Genomic DNA, 13925 nt, shown 5'->3' on the forward strand with positions numbered 1-13925 from the left:
AGCAGCAGGGGGAATATAAGGATTTTCAAGGCTAAAGTAACACTCATCAACACTGGAGACATTACCTCCCATCAGCAGCTCTGTTATACATGGTTGTGTGTGGTTCAGAATGAATGTGTCCAAAATACATATTTTTTTACCACTGAATGTGCTCCCAGATTTATACTTTTTGCATGACGTAACTCTGAATTTTGGACTACAGCTGATTATTTTAATAATCAATTCAATTATTTGCAGATAAAATAACTGATAACTTGAGCTCAAAAACACAAAAACAAGAGAAGCTTCAAATCTTGCACACCAATCATCCCAAAAATATAGTCAGTGTACTATTATTTTAAAAAAAAGTAATCAGTCAAATCATCAAAACTCATTTTTATGACAGCAAAAACATCTGTGAAACTTAGGAAATGTCTCCAACACTGACAGGTTACTTTTTTGCACATTTGTATGCAACAGCAGAAGCTCAGCTAAAAATCAGGCTGCTACAAATATTCACTGGTCACATACATCAACTCAGTGTTCTGGCGCACTGGTGTGCCTCCACCATTCCACCTAGTAAAAAGAAAAGACAACAGTTTTGTCTCCTGGCTAATCTGCCATAGAAAATAAACTGAACTACACCTAATATTTTACTCTATTACTCTAATGAGATACAGCATGATCCACATACATACTCTACACATGAATTGTGTTCCTTTTGTTTTATATTTTCTTAACTCACTTTGGCTTGATTGCATCTTCCTGAGTTTCCTCCAGGAGATCATAGATGTAGTTGTTGTAGATTTCTACGTAGGAGACGAAGACGCTGTAGCTGCTGTCGTCATCCACACCATCTGATTTAGAGGCCTCCTCTGGCTTAATCATGTCAGCAATTTCAGGATCAGCCTTTAGCCTAAAAATCAAAGTAGAAAGTTGCACATTAAAACCAACATCCCACTATACTCAGAACTGAGGCAACAATGCAAGCTTAACAAACCCAAAATATCTTTCTGTTAACTAGATTCACTTATCCTAACATCACCAGTCAGGTGAAACAGTGACACAGAAAGAAAGTCTTATCAATTTTACAGTGCTGATTCTTCCTAAAGGGTAAGAAAGACTCTTGAATTAATTGGCCAATAGGTGACAATTTGATTTTGATCTCTAATTTTGAACATGTTCTCCACAGCAGTAGCAGCACAAGTTACTCTGCAATAGTTAATAAACCTAGGACTGACTTGTAAGTCAGTGTAAGAGCAAAAATATGTTGATAATTCTCGTCATCCATGACTTTTACACTGTTGAAATGCAGGACTGTACGGCATGTCTTCATTGTCAAATTTGAATGCATAATTTCATTGGGATTTGGAGTTTTGCAGAATTTTGCTGTAGTCTTTCTTTAGCAACAAAGCTCCAAGTCAGTTCAGTAGGCACATCTCACCATGAGATGTAGATTTTTGGATTGCTGACCGCAGATTCCACCACATCTTTCTCAGTAATGTGAACTTACTTTTCACACCCATAATTAAAAAAAATGTAAAATGGGCCTTTACCTGGTGGAGGGTGTTTTAGGAACAGACAAGTTGTTATCCCGCCTTTGGCGCTCCAACAAAGCATCTATTTCAGTCTGAATCTCAATACTGTTTTTCTCATCAGTCTTAAATACCTGAACAAAGAGAAAAAAGGAAATTAAATTAATAAATAAGCAAATTACTCAGTTATTCTGGTGCCAAACATAATTAACCATTTTTATGTGCCATTTTCTTACATATCTCTTGGCCTGGTAAGGACCTATACTGTTGAAAATCATGTCAAGGGAGCGAGGCAGAAGTCCACCCTGGCCTGGAGAGCCTGTCATGGTGAAAGTCTTTCCACTTCCTGTCACCCCGTACGTGAAAAGCAGACCTGACACAAACAGAGAGGAAATCAGCTGCCAATAATGAACTCAAGGCTAAAGTGCCTTTTGCTCCCAAGTAGGTTAAAATGCAGCTGTTAAGAGGGGAAACAGGTCACTGTAATTTAAAATGTTACTGTAATTTAAAATAATCATTGCATATTACTGATGTGGCCTTTGCTTTTACCATTTTTTCCACGGATGAGGTCATCAACAAGAGGTTTCGCCACATGCTCAAAGAGCTCCATCTGTGATACTGAAACTCCAAAGACTTTTTTGAAGGAGTACTGTGTCTGTGAACCAAAAGGGATTACAAAAAATAAATACATAAAATAAATAAATATACGTATGCATGCTTTGCTTGTTCTGGAAGACCAAAATCAACCATGCGTTATTTTTTCTCTTGTACTTTCTAAATTCTTCAGCATTTTTGGGGATACGCCTGAAATGAAGCCTTCTACAAGGCTAGACAAACCACTTCAGCTATGCTCATTTATTACAGAGGATGAGTAGTTCTATTCGTATCTCCTTCTCAATGCCTAATCTCCACTCTTCAAGGATGTCATCTAATCTGGTCTGAGAACACCTTGTTCCCCACATCTACAAAAGTTCAGTAACTCCATAAACAATGCATTGTACAATTTAACAGATATTGATACATCAAATTATAACAGACTATATTTGGGATATGGAGATGCAGCAAAATGATGTGGACTGAATAAGAAGGGATTGATTTTTATACATGATGGTAAATAAGTCAATCTGGGTAGCTAGCTAGCATGGTTAAGACTGTTTAATATTCATACTTTTGCATTCTCACAGCTCTTTTTAGCTTTTTGTTCCACACCACTAGGTGTGTCTATATATCTGTTTCCCAATATCATGTGCAGTTACCTGAAAGACCTGTGAGAATGCAAAAGTATGAAGCAGTCAGGTAACTGCACATGATAGTGGGAAACAGATATATAGACACACCTAGTGGTGTGGAACAAAAAACTAAAATAAATAAATAAATTGTGGTCTTCAAGGCATTTGTAGCTATGAGTGGTGATAGCAAAAGTCACAACAAACTGGGAAGTGTGCCCCCACCTGTCCAACATCACTACATCTCATGTAAAATTACACAGAGAAGGGCATCAGGGCAAAACAGGCCCAGTCCTGGCACTCTATCAATGGAGGGAAAAACAAAAATGGAATAATTTGTCTTTAACAGTCGTAGAGTTTTATGACACAGGAGTAAGCTACGAAATTTCCAACGATGCAAACAATATTTATGACTGGATTTACTTATTGTTGGTTTCAGTCTTTATGCAGCTTTTCCTGACAATGACAGAAACACATAATCTCACTACCTTTAATCAATTACTACTCCAAACTTATCGGATTTCTTACCTCTTTGTATTCTCCATTGCGGTTTGTTTTGAAGCCCTCCGGGGTGTGCATCTGGATGGTGGTACTGCTGATCACCTCAATGCAGCATTCCTCATCCTCAGCTCCCAGGGGTCGCACACGGCAATATACCTGAAGAACAAAACAACACACATTAAAACAAGCTCTAACGGTACATTTTGAGCTCGTTACTACTGCAAAGATATTTAATTTGCCCAAGAATATCTGATGAACTATTAAAAAAAAAAAAATAACAACCACCAAACAGACTGACATTCTTGGATGCAGTAGGATTTTTGCTACCATTTGTTTCAGCTTATTGCCACTTGGTGAAACTTTTAAACATACTTTTATTAAGAAACTGAGGAGTCTCGTTATTCACAGCCAGAGTCTTTATACTGTTGGGTTTTTTTTAAAGAACAAAAAGGGGGGAATTTTGGTTGGCCCAAAAAACTGAGGAGAGATAGCAATCGAAACTTTTATTGCAAAAGCTTCTTCTTTCTGCTGCTAAAAGTCTAAATCTGCCTTTGAGGAAGAAAAGTGATGGCTGCAGAGCGAAACTGTGGGCTCACAGTCAGGTTGAAGAGAAATTGTCCAGAATTATTTTCACTCTGTCAGTAAATTACTCCACTCTAGGTTCAAACACTCCCTCACTGGAATGTTTTCTCTTCCACCCAGTGGAATGTATGAGATTCACATTTGTACTGTTTGCCAAGTTGAACTTTAAGAATTCAGGGACACTCACCCCAACTGGGTCCGTCTGGTTGCTGGAGGGTTTTTTTGGAGGATGCCTGCGGGGGGTTTTACCCTTTCTGTAAAAGTAAATAAATACATAGTCATTAACAATTCAAACACACTGTAAGCGTTAGCCATTAATGACTATGTGATGGCTTAACAAAACCTGTTGCTAGACGGCTAATTAGCCCCCTGCTAACGGTAAAGCAGCGAGTCAACGTCCGTTGGTAACTCCTTAAACTTAAATTCGCCATTTCGTGACATGGTAAAACGCATAAACAATACAGCCTACCAGCGACATATATAATATAAACTTGTACTTACAGTTGTCTCGTCATCGTAGCGTGGTGCCTGTGCTGGTTTCACTGTTTCTGTTTGTCTAGTTTTGAATCTTCCCTCCGCCTCAAAGCCTCAAATCAGCGACTTTTTCAAAACGGACCCGAAGCAACCAATGGGATCTGGCAACGGCAAACACGTGTTTCCGCCTTCACTTCCGAGCCTCTTGCGCCTCAAAAACAAAACAAAAAAAACAAAACAACAAACAAACAAACAAACAAACAAACAAATAAATAAAAAGTTGGCAAATGCAGTAAAATATAAAATATAATGTACAAACGTCTTTCAGCCACTTTCATTCTTCATCTTCATAAATAGTCCTTGATGTCTGCTACCAGCGAAATGTAAATCCTTTCTTTGTTTTACACAATTCTTAAATATTTTATGAAAATTATTTAGTTTAATAATTTAACATGACATTGACATAACGTGCCATTTTTCATTTATTTGAGCAATGAATTACTTCGCAATCTTCTGTGAGCATTTCGTTGCCGTTACCTCACTTTGTAGTTTGAGTTGTTTGAACTCCAAACATGGTGCACACTGAGATTTCATGGTGGCTCTACAGTGCCACCCACCGTTCACCAGCTTTAACAGACACAAGTTACAAAACACACATTTTTCAGCACATAGTCACGTGTACTGTCGTGTTATGCAAACAGAGAAGTTCTTGCTGTTAAACTGCAGGGTTAAAGCACTAAACATCACAGGTAAGCAGCAATATGAACATTAGAAGTGCAGACAGGTGCGTTGTGACGAGTAACTGTTTTGTGTGTGTGTGTTTACAAGGTAGAAATGAAAAGCAAGCCCACGAAGTCAGCTGCAGCTGGATCAAAGAATAAAGTGAAGAAAACACCTGAGGGGGTCTCCGGTCCAACTCTCTCCAGAAAACTACGAGACAAAAAAAATGGCGAAACGTCAAAATCAGGTACGAGGCTCTGAAAACACCGTCAGTCCAGTGACAGCACTGTCTTTGTGACACTTGAATGGGTTCGTGTGTCTTCTAGGGACTGCTCTCAAGTCTGCAGGAGTCCAGAAGAGAGGTTGGGACGGGAGCATACTGCACTATATCTACAAGACCACTCTGGGCCAGAGTTTGCACTCACAGATGAGACAGGTAAGAGAGCCTGATGTGGTGCTGGCCCCAATGCTGCCCAAAATACTCACACCTGTTCCAATAGTAATTAAAAAAAAAAAACTAATCCAGGGACATGTGCAAGTTCATGAGTCATAGTCCATCTGTTACCTCTAGTTTCCTCTTACTGGATTTATTCAGTGCAGGTGTGAATCTAGCTCTTTTGTCTCTCCAGTGTCTCCAGGAGCCTTTCGTTCGCTCTCTGTCATCCTATCATTTCCACGGTGGCAGCAGCCCCTTCAACCGCAGGATCACCTGTCTTGAGTGGCATCCGACACATCCTACTACTCTGGCTGTGGGGTCCAAGGGTGGAGACATTTATCTGTGGGACTTTGAGGCGCCTGCCAAGAAGACCTTTATTCAAGGGGTTAGTTCCTGTTTAATGGTTTTGATTTGTTCTTTCGATTGATCAAAAAGACATTCAGCAAACTGATTTTAACAGAGGTCAGATGCATCTTCAGGCTGTGGTGCATTTCAGAGCGGTGCGATGTAGCTGTACTTAATGAAACACTGTTGTTGGCTCTCTGGTTAGATGGGGGCTGGAGACTCAGTGACAGACATGAAGTTTAACCACTTAAATCCCACTCAGCTGTTCACCTCATCTATGGGGGGTACGACAGCACTTCGGGATTTCAGTGGGACAACGCTAACAGTGTTTGCCAGCACAGAAACACTGAAGTAAGACTGGAGTGTCCACTTGTTTTTCTTCTGTGCACTAAAATTGAAAAGCGTTAGGGGTTAGTCTAGCATCAGTCTTCTTACAGAGAGTTCAGAGATCTCTCAAGGGAACTTGTTATCAAGGCAAGGCAAGTTTATTTATATAGCACAATTCAACAACAAGGTGATTCAAAGTGCTTTACAGAGACATTAAAAAACAAAAACAAATAAAAAGCATGATTTAAGGCCGGTGCTGGTGTGAACGTTTGTGTGGTAGTTGTAGTCATAACTGCTGCCTGGTGACAGGCCTACATTTGTATTTGTGTGTGTAGAACGGAGCAGGAGACTTTATCGGAGGGATGAAGTTTTGCCCCACGGACCTTTCTAGAGTCTATGTGGCCTCTGGCGAGGGCACACTGGCCGCACAGAGTTTTGAGGGCCGCGCACCCACCGTTTTGTCCAGAACTCAAGACTGCGGCCACGGTCACCACAATGTTTGGTGAGAAACTCCCAAAGAAGACTGATGCTCGGCATTATGAAAAATGGAAAGTTCTTTCATTTCCCTCTACTGTGTCTGTAGGAGTCCTGCTGCTACATTTTTTTAATAGCATTAAAAAGGTTTCATATTTCTTTTCCTATTTTATGAAATTAAATTTGTCAGGGCTATAATACAAAAAAATGAATGGCAGATTTCAAAAAGCATGACTATCTGCATGGGTAGACATCAGTAGAGGTAAATGAGAAAACATAGATAGCTGAGAGGATTGTGCATATATAATGTTATCTCTTGTTGAAGTGTCACGTAGTATAATACATCCTATTTTCAATTAAAGCTATGATTTGTGGAAAACATTATTTTGTAAATTCTTATATGTAGCTCTTTTCTTTCTTAGTTTTTGGTACTGCTGCGTTGACGTGTCTGTAAGCCGACAGATGCTCGTGACAGGAGACAACGCGGGGCAGCTTTTACTTCTGGGTTTGGATGGCCAAAAGGTGTGTGCCTCTTTCTTAATGACGGCTTTCACTGTTTTTGATAAATTAAAGGATCAGTTGTCTGTGAAGGTTCTCAGTCATCTAGGTCATCGTAGTCAAAGGAGCTTGCAAAGAAAAGCGTCTGGACTTCTTTAAGTTACTTGAAGACGTTTCACCTCTCATCCGAGAAGCTTCTTCAGTTCTAAGGTCAAATGGTGGAGAGTCCCAGATATAAACCTAGTGGGAGTATCCCCCCACAGAGGGACAAAAGGACCCCCTGATGATCCTCTAATCGCCTGAGCCAAGGTGTGAAACTGGGTGTGGGTCCCAATCAGCCAGAGTTTCGGGTGTGTTCATTGTGAAACCTGGCCCCACCTTATCATGCGAATTCCTGAGGTCAGATGGCCCAGGATGTGAGTGGGCGTTAAGGCGTCTGGGAAGGGATCTCAAAGCTGGATTATAGATGGCAGAGAGTTGGTGTCGTAAACCCCCGCCTCTGTTCAAAGATGGTCGCTCACAGTGGACACAGATGGCTTCTTTCACTCCTCTTTCAAACTTCAAGCTTCTCGGATGAGAGGTGAAACGTCTTCAAGCAACCCAAAGAAGTCCAGACGCTTTTCCCTGCAAGCTCCCCCGACTACGGTGACCTGGATGACCGAGAACCCCCACAGACATTAAAGAATATTAGCTACCACTCACCGCTCGTCTGCAGGCTTTATTTAATGGAAAACTTCCACAACAAAATGTCTGCGAAGGTTCTCAGTCATCCAGGTCATCGTAGTCAAAGGAGCTTGCAAAGAAAAGCGTCCGGACCTCTTCAAGCTACCTGAAGACGCCTCACCTCTCATCCGAGAAGCTTCTTCAGTTCTAAGGTCAAATGGTGGAGAGTCCCAGATATAAACCTAGTGGGAGTATCCCCCCACCGAGGGACAAAAGGACCCCCTGATGATCCTCTAATCGCCTGAGCCAAGGTGTGAAACTGGGTGTGGGTCCCAATCAGCCAGAGTTTCGGGTGTGTTCATTGTGAAACCTGGCCCCACCTTATCATGCGAATTCCTGAGGTCAGATGGCCCAGGATGTGAGTGGGCGTTAAGGCGTCTGGGAAGGGATCTCAAAACTGGATTATAGATGGCAGAGAGTTGGTGTCGTAAACCCCCGCCTCTGTTCAAAGATGGTCGCTCACAGTGGACATAGATGGCTTCTTTCACTCCTCTTTCAAACCATCTGTCCTCTCTGTCCAAAATGTGAACATTGGCATCCTCGAAAGAGTGTCCTTTATCCTTAAGATGCAGATGGACTGCTGAGTCTTGTCCTGTGGAGGTGGCTCTTCTGTGTTGTGCCATGCGCTTGTGAAGTGGCTGTTTGGTCTCTCCAATGTAGAGGTCTGGGCATTCCTCGCTGCACTGTACAGCATACACCACATTGTTAAGTCTGTGTTTTGGCGTTTTGTCTTTCGGGTGAACCAGTTTTTGTCTGAGCGTGTTGCTGGGTCTGAAATGCACCGGGATGTCATGCTTGGAGAAAACTCTCCTAAGTTTTTCTGATACACCGGCTACATAGGGGATGACAATGTTGTTGCGTCTGTCCTTCTTATCCTCCCTCGCTGGTGTCTGGTCTTCTTTTCTGTGCCTCTTTGCTGACTTTAAGAACGCCCATTTAGGATAGCCGCACGTTTTGAGTGCTTCCTTTACATGTGTGTGTTCCTTCTTTTTTCCTTCAGGCTTAGAGGGAACATGTTCTGCCCGGTGGTGTAGGGTCCTAATTACTCCAAGTTTGTGTTCCAAAGGGTGATGGGAGTCAAAGAGGAGGTACTGGTCCGTGTGTGTGGGCTTCCGGTAAACTTCGATGTTGAGTTTGCCGTTCTCTTCAATGTGCACAGCGCAGTCCAGGAAAGGCAAACAGTTGTCCTTTGTGTCTTCCCTGGTGAACTTGATGTTTTTATTCTCGGTTCTCGGTCATCCAGGTCATCGTAGTCGGGGGAGCTTGCAGGGAAAAGCGTCTGGACTTCTTTGGGTTGCTTGAAGACGTTTCACCTCTCATCCGAGAAGCTTGAAGTTTGAAAGAGGAGTGAAAGAAGCCATCTGTGTCCACTGTGAGCGACCATCTTTGAACAGAGGCGGGGGTTTACGACACCAACTCTCTGCCATCTATAATCCAGCTTTGAGATCCCTTCCCAGACGCCTTAACGCCCACTCACATCCTGGGCCATCTGACCTCAGGAATTCGCATGATAAGGTGGGGCCAGGTTTCACAATGAACACACCCGAAACTCTGGCTGATTGGGACCCACACCCAGTTTCACACCTTGGCTCAGGCGATTAGAGGATCATCAGGGGGTCCTTTTGTCCCTCTGTGGGGGGATACTCCCACTAGGTTTATATCTGGGACTCTCCACCATTTGACCTTAGAACTGAAGAAGCTTCTCGGATGAGAGGTGAAACGTCTTCAAGTAACTTAAAGAAGTCCAGACGCTTTTCTTTGCAAGCTCCTTTGACTAAAGGATCAGTTATAGTTCTTATTTAACACAGAGCACTTTTTCTTTCGGCCCTTCCCTTTAGGGGTCGCCCAAGCCAATCATCTGCTTCCATATCACTCCTATCGATTGCATTCTCCTGTGCAAGTCTTCCTTTGCTACATCCATGAATCTCCTCTGTGGCAATTTAATGTTAATTTATTTGCTCTGTTTTAATGTTTCAGATTTTCAGTGACAAATTGCACAAAGCCAAAGTGACCCACGCAGAGTTCAACTCCCGATGCGACTGGTTGCTGGTGACGGCCTCAGTTGACCACATGGTAAAGCTCTGGGACTTGAGGAACATCAAGGACAAGAAAAGCTTCCTGTACGAAATGCCTCACGAGAAAGCCGTCAACTCAGGTAACACTTCCTCATGGAAAAACCTCTCATGCTTACTACTTTAAAAAAAATTAAAAAGAAAGAAAACATTTTCTAATTGTCTTTAATTCATTTCTTTGATAGATTTTTAAGTTCTAAACCTAAAAGATCTGCAAAACCTCCTGACAAAGATTTTCATATCTCCTCACAGCCTATTTCAACCCTTTGGACTGCTCCAAGCTGCTCACCACAGATCAGTACAATGAGATCCGCGTCTACTCATCTTCTGATTGGTCGAAGCCTCAGCACATCATCCAGCACCCGCACAGGCAGTTTCAGCACCTCACACCCATCAAGGTTTGGTTCCTGTCTTTGGGCTTAAACTGTTCTTTTTGCACATTGGAATTATTGTACAATATACATCTTTAATGTCTTTAACAAACAAGAATTGCGTGCACAAGTAGTTTATTATAGATTTTTACACAGAGTCAAAAGTATACACACACCTGCACTAGTATTCTGGCTGGATATTTGACCACTCTTCTTGCAAGAACCGGCAGAGTTCATTTAAATCAGTTGGCTTCCTACAACAGACCCGGCTTTTAAGCACACTGCACAGATTTTCAATAGGGTTGAGGTCAGAGCTTTGGGAAGACTCTTCCAGAAGCTTTAGTAATTTATTGTTATTGGGATTTATTATATTAATATAGTTCTAAGCAGAAGAACGATAGGTGGATGGATGGGTTGAAGTACAAAGAGCATGAAAACCAAATACAGCTTTGATCATGGGTTGCTGATCTTTTTGATAAATATTTTGATCTTTTAGATGAATACAGGTTGTATTTTGTATAGTCGGGGCTGTTGTGGACCACAACATGACATCATTGTGATAGACTGCAGCATTTTTTTTTTTTTTTAACGTGCATAAACTGAGCTGGTTCTGAGACCAATATATCTCCTGCAGACACGCATTTTCTACCATTAAAATATAAATAACATTTAAAAAAATGCTCCAGTTGCAAATATTTCAGCAAAAATCAAATTATAAATTTGAAAGAGCCAAATTCCTATAGGCGTTTGCATCAATATACGGTATAAGAATTTGTTGGAGAGATGTTAACATTTTCATATAATTTGTGACAACAGATTTTTCTGCTTTAATTGTGCTGTAGGCCACATGGCACCCTATGTATGATCTAATTGTGGCCGGCCGTTACCCCGACGATCGCTTCTGCGGGGCCGACCTGAGGACCATTGACATCTTTGACTCCAACACAGCAGAGCTCGTGTGTCAGCTGTACGATCCCACTGCTTCAGGGATCAAATCTGTGAGTATCATTTCATTGTAAACATCAAGAACTAGAACTTTCATTATTTTAAGATCGCGGCTTCTGTTTTTACAGATCAACAAATTCAACCCAATGGGCGACGCAATTGGATCTGGCATGGGTGAGCACTTGGACAAGTACTGCACATTATTAACAGCCATGGTTTTTATTTACTTCCCACTAAAGCGCTGTCATGCTCACTCCCCAGGTATAACTGTGCTGGTCTGGGACCAGAACGAGTCACCGATGGGCGATCACCACGTTCAGCAGGAAGGACCATTGAACTCAGTTTTAAGAGGGCAGCGGAGGAGTCAGCCACACTCCAGTGGGAACCGGAGGGGTCCTGCTGTGGATGCAAAGCTTAAGAAAAAGCTAGCTTCACTGGAAGAAACTGAGACTAAAACCAAGAAGGGCCGCACTAAACAAAAACAAACACAGATGAGGAAGAAGTGAACTATAAAACAGCCGGGGTCTTAAAAAGCTGTGTTTCATATGCGGTTTATTCATTGTTACTGAGCATCCATGTTCAGAGATTGTCTGCATGTTTAAAAAGTCTTTATATATATAAATGTGTTCAAAAGCAGTGTTTTTTTTGTTTTTTTACTGTATGACAATAAAGATGCTCATTTCATATATGGCTGAGTCATTCTTTGATTACATATTTCTTATTAATACAAAATCCAGAAACATTTAAGGCAAGTGGTTAATTGCATGCAACTTTATTTTAAGAATATCTGAAGAGATGATTCCCTCGGAGTTCGTGTACCGTGATGTTTGCCAGCTTGAGGAGAACTTCACCCCAAGCTTCTTGTCTCTCTTTCCTCTTCTCGTGCCAAGCCTGATGCGCAGTGTACACCATGCTCAGCACGACATTTTCAAACTGCCGCTCCATCATCGGTCTGCTCCTCTGGCCCTCGAGTGCATCCGCCATCTGCTCCATGGAGCTCAGACTTCTGGGAACATTGTCATTGATCAGAGACAGAAAAGCTCGCCCCTGCCTCATCGACGCTATCTCCTCATCGAGCAGGACGATGTTGTTGTCCTGATCGAGCTCCACCCCACCCAGCAAAAGCTGCACGAGTAGGGGGGGGACAAATGTTCATCAGTTATTTGTAATATTTAGCTTGCCTAAGTGTAGCCTTAAGTAAAGCAAAGAAAAGTACCTCATAGATCAGGTTTGCATTGGAAACTAGTGGGTCGGTGTTCTGAGAAGCTGGACTTAAGCCTTCAGCCACATCTAAACAGGAAAACACTGAAGTTTAGCTGCACTGTAATCAAATTAGTCAGTGGTGACAAACTGTCAGGGTTCAAATAAACATCTGTTCATCCATTTTGATACATACTGCACAACTGCACGCAGTATTCAGTGACAACATTCAAATTTCTCTCTTTTCTTCACAGCCATGCCAGCGGACCTTCTGTTACTCACCCTGCAACACCTGCTCAAAGCAAAGCCACAAAATGACCTGGAGGAAGATTTTCAGTTGGGAGCTCGCGGTCATTCTTCTTCTGATTGTTATCGGCGGATAATACACTCCTCATCTCCTCACCTCTACTCTTCCTAGTACTCTTTTGTGACTTCAGGCAGGCGCAGCTTAGACTGAATACCGTGCATTTTTCCACCTTGGAAAAAGAGACCAAAAGCCAGTTGGCAGTGATGCAGAGCAGACAGAAACGGATGGAAAGCTTTCAGCGAGCAGAGCTCAGAGAGGCAACTAATTTTAGGCAACTTTAGTGTTTTTGTGTAAACTTCTTATCTCTACCAGGACTCCCTGTCAGTGAGTCAGCCAGCTCTGCACATGTAAGCAGAATTCCTGCACTGATTCACAATCTTTTATGCAAGAATTCACTGCATGGATGACATTCATTCAAGTTGTCAGAGCTCACCCTGTTTATTAATAAGTGCAGCTCGATGGAACACATGTGTCCCTTGCTATTTTTTTTAAATTATGCATGATCGAATGTTGCTGCCAGTATAAGCAACACAGAATACACGTATGTGAATGACAGGGAGACTCCTGTTCCAATGAAGCTGCAAAGAGAAAAGGCAGTTAAGGTAGTTGAGTTTCAATACTGGTGGTCAGCAAGGCTGAGATGGTTCGAATGCATGCGGATGAGGGATAGTCTATATATTGCACAAAGGATGTTGAATATGGCAGGAGGAAAAGATAAAGACCACAGAGAAGATTCATGGATGTAGTGAGGGCATGCAGATGGTTGGTGTGACAGGATGCTAGGGATGGGCTGAGATGGAGGCAGATCTGCTGTGATGACCCCTAAAGGAAGGAGGAAGAAGAAGAACATAAAAGGCAAGACGAAACTGGCAAACTCCGAAAATATTATTCAAGAAGCATGCCACCCATACCAAGACAACACACAGATGTACATAGCATCCCAAGTGTCATAGCTGTGAGAGAGAGAGAGAGAGTACGTCGACATGCTAGAGTGCATGGCATGAGTTGCTCCATGTGATTGGCAGATTAGATAGATAAACAGGTGTGTAAACCATGTGGCTTTGGGGATTCGTTTTGACGTAAACATTTAATTAGAATGATTTTTTTGTATTTTTTTGGTTTTAATTTTTTGTATGTTAAGTGAGTTGTCGCGCCCCACGTGTAGTATCCTTAGGGCCCAGCAGGGGGCTGTGGCACACACTTGACTGCA

The 13925-nt window shown here is 42.1% G+C and overlaps 3 protein-coding genes across 5 annotated transcripts in view; 1 reads left to right on the forward strand and 2 right to left on the reverse strand.

The window, feature by feature from the left end:
* Positions 1–5198, reverse strand: part of kif23 (kinesin family member 23) — a 24345-nt gene extending 19147 nt beyond the window's left edge. Inside the window, exons 1-10 of the mRNA XM_084936756.1 lie at positions 5123–5198; positions 4835–4924; positions 4325–4508; positions 4011–4077; positions 3269–3397; positions 2064–2169; positions 1751–1887; positions 1536–1648; positions 725–895; positions 511–555 (exon numbers count right to left, since the gene is read on the reverse strand). Of these exons, the coding sequence (XP_084792882.1) occupies positions 511–555; positions 725–895; positions 1536–1648; positions 1751–1887; positions 2064–2169; positions 3269–3397; positions 4011–4077; positions 4325–4338 (782 nt within the window). The 5' untranslated portion in view covers positions 4339–4508; positions 4835–4924; positions 5123–5198. The remainder of the gene's footprint in view (positions 1–510; positions 556–724; positions 896–1535; positions 1649–1750; positions 1888–2063; positions 2170–3268; positions 3398–4010; positions 4078–4324; positions 4509–4834; positions 4925–5122) is intronic.
* ddb2 (damage-specific DNA binding protein 2) lies at positions 4919–11894 on the forward strand. 3 transcript variants are annotated; one of them, XM_084933546.1, is made up of 11 exons: positions 4919–5046; positions 5126–5264; positions 5344–5453; positions 5647–5838; positions 6461–6627; positions 7022–7121; positions 9798–9975; positions 10145–10290; positions 11106–11261; positions 11337–11382; positions 11470–11894. In XM_084933546.1, exons 2-11 carry the CDS (start codon positions 5132–5134, stop codon positions 11712–11714), a joined length of 1473 nt encoding a protein of 490 aa, XP_084789672.1. In that variant the 5' UTR covers positions 4919–5046; positions 5126–5131; the 3' UTR covers positions 11715–11894. The 3 variants fall into 3 exon arrangements, with proteins under 3 accessions (XP_084789672.1, XP_084789671.1, XP_084789670.1); XM_084933545.1 differs by lacking the exon at positions 6461–6627 and adding an exon at positions 6004–6149 and having other exon boundaries at positions 4920–5046; positions 5130–5264; XM_084933544.1 differs by having other exon boundaries at positions 4920–5046; positions 5130–5264.
* On the reverse strand, positions 11881–12978 carry LOC146382707 (protein FAM180A). The gene is made up of 3 exons (XM_084933547.1): positions 12691–12978; positions 12425–12498; positions 11881–12333 (listed from the first exon to the last, which is right to left on the reverse strand). Exons 1-3 carry the CDS (start codon positions 12761–12763, stop codon positions 11986–11988), a joined length of 495 nt encoding a protein of 164 aa, XP_084789673.1. The 5' UTR covers positions 12764–12978; the 3' UTR covers positions 11881–11985.
* Between the last annotated feature and the right edge of the window lie 947 nt (positions 12979–13925).

This window comes from Perissodus microlepis, chromosome 7 (assembly GCF_051167445.1).
Source record: "Perissodus microlepis isolate ML-2025 ecotype Zambia chromosome 7, ASM5116744v1, whole genome shotgun sequence".
NCBI lineage: Eukaryota > Metazoa > Chordata > Actinopteri > Cichliformes > Cichlidae > Perissodus > Perissodus microlepis.